The 6,504-nt window shown below is 47.9% G+C and overlaps 2 protein-coding genes across 2 annotated transcripts in view; one reads left to right on the top strand and one right to left on the bottom strand.

Moving 5' to 3' along the window:
- Positions 1-6,504, top strand: part of LOC116836373 (NACHT, LRR and PYD domains-containing protein 12-like) — a 596,145-nt gene that overhangs the window by 136,725 nt on the left and 452,916 nt on the right. The gene's annotated exons all lie outside the window — the stretch shown is intronic.
- The window catches only part of LOC116822637 (NACHT, LRR and PYD domains-containing protein 3-like), a 56,947-nt gene that overhangs the window by 10,714 nt on the left and 39,729 nt on the right, over positions 1-6,504 (bottom strand). Inside the window, 1 exon segment of the mRNA XM_075064653.1 lies at positions 4,642-4,815. Within this exon segment, the coding sequence (XP_074920754.1) occupies positions 4,642-4,815 (174 nt within the window).

Here is a 6,504-nt window from a genome sequence, read left to right as displayed (position 1 = left end):
CAGTATCTCCCGTATGGTCCATGCTGGAGCTCTTTTTGGATTTCAGACTGCATCGCCACCCGTGCTGATCAGAACTCCACGCTGGGCAAACAGGCAATGAAATTCAAAAGTTCGCAGGGCTTTTCCTGTCTACCTGGCCAGTGCATCAGAGTTCAGATTGCTTTGCAGAGTGGTCACAATGGCAAGCTTTGGGATACCGCCCGGAGGCGAAAACCGTCGATTTGCAGCCACACTAACTCTAATCCGACATGGCAACACCATATTCAGCACTACTCCTCTCGTTGAGCAGGAATACAGAAACCGGTTTAAAGAGCCCTTTATATCGATATAAAGGGCCTCGTTGTGTGGACAGATGCAGGATTAAATCGGTTTAACGCTGCTAAATTCGGTTTAAATGCGTAGTGTAGACCAGGCCTAAGTCTAGAAAGATTTGTTATTCCGGGAATGCAGGGAGAGATGACCGCGCTGTGGGATGAGGCTGGGGGGAATAAAAACACAAACGGCTGTTAATGTGGATTTCTTCCATGCACACCTCTGATTTAAGTTGGTGAAACTCTGGAGCAAATCTATCGCAGTTAAGAAAGGCAGACTTGCAAAAACAGAGCAGCTGAGAGCATAGACTGGCCCATTATGTCGGTTACCCAGCACTCCAGAAGTGACTGTTCACTTGAAGTGAAAGGAGGGGGCAAGTTGTGAGGGCACTTTTAGTGGGATGGGAGGGGGAAGTTCGTGGCTGGAAAATAGTTCAAACATTTTCATTGCTAGCACTCTGGATCCCTTGTGGTTTAATCAGATGGAGCCAGAATAAGCTCTCCAGCCCCAAATGTTCCCCAGGGCCATGAGCATCCATTACCTGTCCCTTGTAAGAACAGACACCATTAATCCCAGAAGACAAACTACCTGATCGTTCTCATAACCAACCCCCTCAGTGTTGAGGTTACAGCACCTTTCCCCCATTACAGTTTATGTCTAGCACAACTGGAATCCCCAAACCTCTCAGCCCCCAAACTGCCCGTGAGTAACAGACTCAACAGAAATGTATGACGGTGACTGGAATGTGGAGCACCCAGGTCTTGCTTTACGCAGCACCGTGGCTGAGCAGATTAATGATTTTTAACTAAACATCTGTTTTTAAGGCTGTTTCTTCCCTGTGGGAATTAAATTTCACACAGGAAAGTTTAAGAAGAAAACTAGAAAAAACCAAGACCTTAGTCCAGTGGTAGCCAAAGGACCCCTGCACGAGGCGGCAGCCAGGTTTGGATCAGAGACTTTCAAGTACACAGAACAGACTGCTACCACCTGAGATGATGTAGTAACTATTTACCCTATGCATGGACCAGCCTGTAGAGAGGGGGTTTCCAGTGAGTCACATAGCTATTGACCTTACAGCAGTAGAAGGTTGGATGCTATTTGACATTCAGATAGCAGACAGTTCCCTGTGATGATGTGGCGTGTTGCAGTCAGTGGATATGTGCTCAGTGGACACTGGGATACAGTTACCGATGTCCTGGAAGTTGTCATTTCCTTGCTTTTAAGGATTGTGTTGAGTGGGTGCCCCACTCACCCAGCCGTAATCCTTTCTAAATAAAGATGTAGTTTATGGAGTATCCTGGCTTAATGACAACAAATGTAGGAAGGTTTGAGGGGGAGCGGCCAGGAAACGGGGAGCAGGGATATTTGAAGTGAGGTTAATGGTGTGTATGGGGTCCCACCAGATCCATTTCCACCCTCTCTAACTCCAGCAGAAAGGGCCTGTGTTCTTGGTTCCCACCTGTCAGGTGCTGCTCTGCTCTGCCTGCCCAGACATGGCTCCTTGGAGCTTTGAAGATTTGACAGAGATTCTTCTGCTCTCAGTCGTCCCTCAGTGTAAGCCCCAAAACTGCATCACACACGGACCCAGTCTGCTCCCTCTGTGCCACAGCAAACTCCTTCTCCCAGCAGCTCTGCCCTGCATGGAGGCAGCTAGGCTGCACACTCTTTGGTTTTGGCAGCAGCACCCTTCCTTCTCCTGCTTCTCTTTCCTCCCTCCCCACAGGCCATCTGGACCTGGATGAGAAGTTGCGTGAAAACGGAAATCCCTTCCCAGAAAAAATTTTCAATTTTTGAAAATGTTCTGCCCCAAATTGGGACAAAAATTTAAAGTATTTTAGGGGAAAGGACTTCCAGAAAAATTAATTTTGGGAGAACCAAAATGATTCCCTAGCTTCCTGTCTGGCAACAGGGCTGCTTGGCTTCACAGATGCCTGGAAAGGAGACTGGATGGGAACCTAGGCAGACCAGGAGAGCTGGCTATTGAGCCGAGGACGCAGTAAGCCTAGGGTCCTGCAGTCTCTCCAAACAGAGAGGCTGAAGCTGACTTCTCCATACTTTTTGCCACTGTTGTTGGGTCGTGTGACTGCCAGGTCACTCACTGTGCCTAGTGCGACAGCAGCTGGGAGATGTACAAGGCTGCAGTTCTGCAGGGCGGTCACCTATTCTAGAACCCTCTTGACCAAGGCAACATTGAAAACCTGAAAGCGGTTCAGTTCGGCTCTTGGCAGGGAAGCTGTCAACTTTTGCAAGCGCCCTACATCCCAGGACAAGAAAAGAAGCTGCCTTTACATCCGGGGCTAACCCCAAAAGTTCTCAGCTACTCTCCTATTGCTGTCACCTCTGTCTGGGTAGGGACCCACGTCCCTCTTCCTCCTGACCAGGGGTTTGGGCAGCCCCCTTGTAAGTTATTGTGTCCGTCCCAGAAGGTCTGACCAAGAGTCCTGCCCCTGCACTTTGTTTTCTCTCACAGGCTTTGGCCAGTATGTGACTTCAGCTACAAGTAACCAAATAACTCCATATCAGAGGGGTAGCCGTGTTAGTCTGGATCTGTAAAAGCAGCAAAGAGTCCTGTGGCACCTTATAGACTAACAAATGTATAGGATCATGAGCTTTCATGGGTGAATACCCACTTCGATGGATACATGCATGAAAGCTCATGCCCCTATACGTCTGTTAGTCTATAAGGTGCCACAGGACTCTTTGCTGCTTTTACAAATAACTCTGGACTTAAACAAACAAGCTGCAAGCCTGGGAGATGGGAGAAGTGAAGCAGCCACGGCGTGCTCTGGGTGCTCATGTGCAGAGCAAGGGTGAGCTAGAGCGGGGAGGACTCAGGGTGGAGCGGGGGGGAGCTGCCACCGGGGGGGTGCCTCAGGGTAGGGGTGCGGGGGCAGGGGCGGGGACGAGGTGGAAGTTTCACCTAGGGCGTGAAACATCCTTGCACCGGCCCTGGTGAGTGACACAAGATTCCTCCTTTTGAGGCAGCTGTCAATCAGAGTGTGGTGGGTGGTGATGTAGGAGTGATCTGTCACTAACACAGCCTCCAGAGACCCCTTCTCTGCAGCACATTAGATCCAAAGCTTGTGGGGGGTGGGCACTGCACTAGGTTCACAAGGCCATTATTTCACCCTGTACCCTGCTCCCTACAGTGTATTTCCCCGTGAGTTGTCTAGTCTACTGTGACGATGGTGCAAGTCATGGAGCTCCCACCACTTCCAGAGGAAAACTATTCCATGGACTATTCCAGCAGATCTGTCAGAGCAGCACAGCGCCCATTTGCACAGACAGCCACACACTTCATTGTTGTGTTTATCTTCCGCTTCCAAACCCACCCTCCCCATTATCCACTCTCTCAGTTGAGTCGTTAACTTTCATTTTCCCCACCCTTTCTCCGATACTCGTGAGGGCAGAGAGTACGGGGGGGCCCAACGGGCAGTTGCCACCAGGGAGACCGTGCCACCGATCCACTCTCCTGCAGGGCTGCTTGTGGGAAGGAGAGGTCCAATCCGTTCCCCACTGGATGGTGGAGGAAAAAACAAAAGAAAGCCGCCTTGACATTGAGTCCTCTCCCAATCCTACATACTGACAGGCAGAGCTTTGATGGCTTTGCTTGTGGGGGCTGCTGTGGGAAAGAAGAGAGGCAGTAGACTAGCAACTCACGGGGAAATACGTTGTAGGGAGCAGGGTACGAGGTGAAATAATGGCCTTGTGAACCTGGTGCAGTGCCCACCCCCCACCAGCTTTGAATCTAATGTGCTGCAGAGAAGGGGTCTCTGGAGGCTGTGTTAGTGACAGATCACTCCTACATCACCACCCACCACACTCTGATTGACAGCTGCCTCAAAAGGAGGCAGCTTGTGCCACTCACTGGGCTAGGGTATCTGCACTCAGCTGCTTTGATGCCATGGACGGCTTTAAATCTGGGCAGAAAAGTGTCACAAGTTTTAATGTTAATATATAAAGGTGTCAAAGTCATTAAAGTTATCTTTAAAATGGGCTGTTAGTGGAAGGGTAAGAGACTGCTCTTTTTTTTAAAAAAAATGCCCAATATTAAAGAATTTAGTTTAAAAAAAATAAAATATTTATTCTCCCAAGACCGGGACTGTGTTACCAGCTGTCTGCTGTGGGCCCACTTTTGCTTAATATTTCCATTTTCCAAACAGGGCAGGCTGGGTGCGTGATGTGAGCCATTGACAATAGTGCTGGAGAGACACTGAACTCTCAGCTTTTCTATATACCTACAGGGGGCAGACACCAGCTACAACCCCTGTGAAGCGCTTTATATAGAAATCATCTGAAAATACACAGAAGAGACCAAATATTACTTACCCCAGTATCTGTAATTTGCAGTTTGGATGTTTCAGTCCCTCACACAGCAACTGAACTCCAACATCTCCCAGAGAAAAATTATAACTGAGGTCCAGCTCTGTCAGGCTCTGGCTGGTGCTGAGAATAGTGGAGAGATCCCCACAGCAAGTGCCTGTGAGACTACAAAATCTCAACCTGCAGGAGAGACAAATGCAGGGCAGATACATCAGAGAGTGAACAAGGCTCATCACAACAATTGACAGGTGGCCCTGCCCACCAGCTCCTTTCCCTGATCAATCAGCATGAGGAATGAGCCAGAATCCAGCCCTAGACCTGTCCTAAGCCCCATCCCTTGACCAATGAGAACCAGGTTTGAGTGTGACATCCTATATTAGCCCCACTGCTTGCACTATAAAGATGGAGAGAGAAGGAGAGAGAGAAGTTTCCAGGAAGGCTTTAGGAGAGGGTTAGGAGGAGGAAAATGGGGAAGATGAAGGCAGAAGTTTAGAGGGTGGTAAAAAGGTCAGAAGAGAGGTTAATTGGAGGGTAAAAACAGACACTACAAAACAATGAGGAAAAAAGAGTCAGAGAGAAAAGGAGAGAAGAAAACTTTCAAGCAGAGAAAAACTAAAAATAGTAAAGGATTGACCTAGTGGCACTCTGTTACATTATTTTATATCAAATTTGATGCCAAAATGTTGCAATAAAATACACACTCATGGCATGTGGTCAACCCCAAAAGTTCCAAAATCATGAGTCAAGCTCCAAAAGAATCACAGTATTAGCTTAAAATTCATGGGATTTGTTTTTACAAATACATTTTTGGTTCGTCTTCTGGTTTTTGAGACTGGTTTTCAGGCTCTCTCTGCAACCACAAGGGCTAGAAACTTAGCTTTCATTTTTAAAAAGTGAGGGGCTCACTTATTCACATGACTCCAGGAACTGTGACTTTAAGAAAAAACATCAAATATAAAAATTTGTGACAAAATCATGAGATGGCAACAATATTATATGTAAGCAGAGTCAGGATGAGCTCTACCCTGACATCTGGTGGTGAATTGTGGCGAGTTGTGCAAAAGACCTTCAGGGGCTGATCTTGTTTGCATAGCCATACCCATCCCGTGTAGCATGAGCCCACAGCATCCCAAATGGTCACTTTAGCTGCTGTGGGATCCCCAGTTTCTCTATTATCGGGGCAGGAAGAATAAACTGTTGTTACCTGATTATGTGAATCAATGACAGTGGAACTGTTTTATGACAAAGAGACTCGCCATCAACTAAGTAGCATTTGCTAAACAAGGGACATGGGTTCCAACTCAATGAATTGAGAGGAATTAGTGAATCATCAGTTCCTTCTCATGTGTAAGTAGTGTTGTGACCGATCTAAGGCTGTGATCAAGTGTCTTGATGTTTTTGGTCTTTTGGCCTTCAGATAAAAGCCTTGTCTGTATCTCTTGGATCTTGAAGTAAAAATATCATCTAAGTTATATAAGAGCTAATTTTGATTTTATTAGAAATCTGGTTCTTCTTTGAGTGCTTGCTCATATCCATTCTAGTAGGTGTGCGTGTGCTGTGTGCACGTTTGTTGGATACTTTTTACCCTAGCAACACTAGGTGGGCTGGCTGGGTGCCCCCTGGAGTGGCGCCGCCATGGCGGCTGATATATAGCCCTGCCAGCCCAACCGCTCCTCAGTTCCTTCTTACCACCTGTGTCGGTCGTTGGAACTGTGGAGCTCAGCTTATCTGTTCTCCACCTCCCTAGCATTCACTCGTTTTCTCTTGAAATTAGTTTGTAGGGATCGCGGGTTAGCCCGTTCCCTACCCCGGCACCGGGCCCATGCCCGGGTCGCCGGGCTTCAAACCGTGCGTGGCCTGTCGTCGCCC

The sequence above is a fragment of the Chelonoidis abingdonii genome, chromosome 4 (genome assembly GCF_003597395.2).
Source record: "Chelonoidis abingdonii isolate Lonesome George chromosome 4, CheloAbing_2.0, whole genome shotgun sequence".
Classification (NCBI taxonomy): Eukaryota; Metazoa; Chordata; order Testudines; family Testudinidae; genus Chelonoidis; species Chelonoidis abingdonii.
Note: the sequence above shows the minus strand (reverse complement) of the source record. Positions and strands in the feature narration are given on the sequence as shown.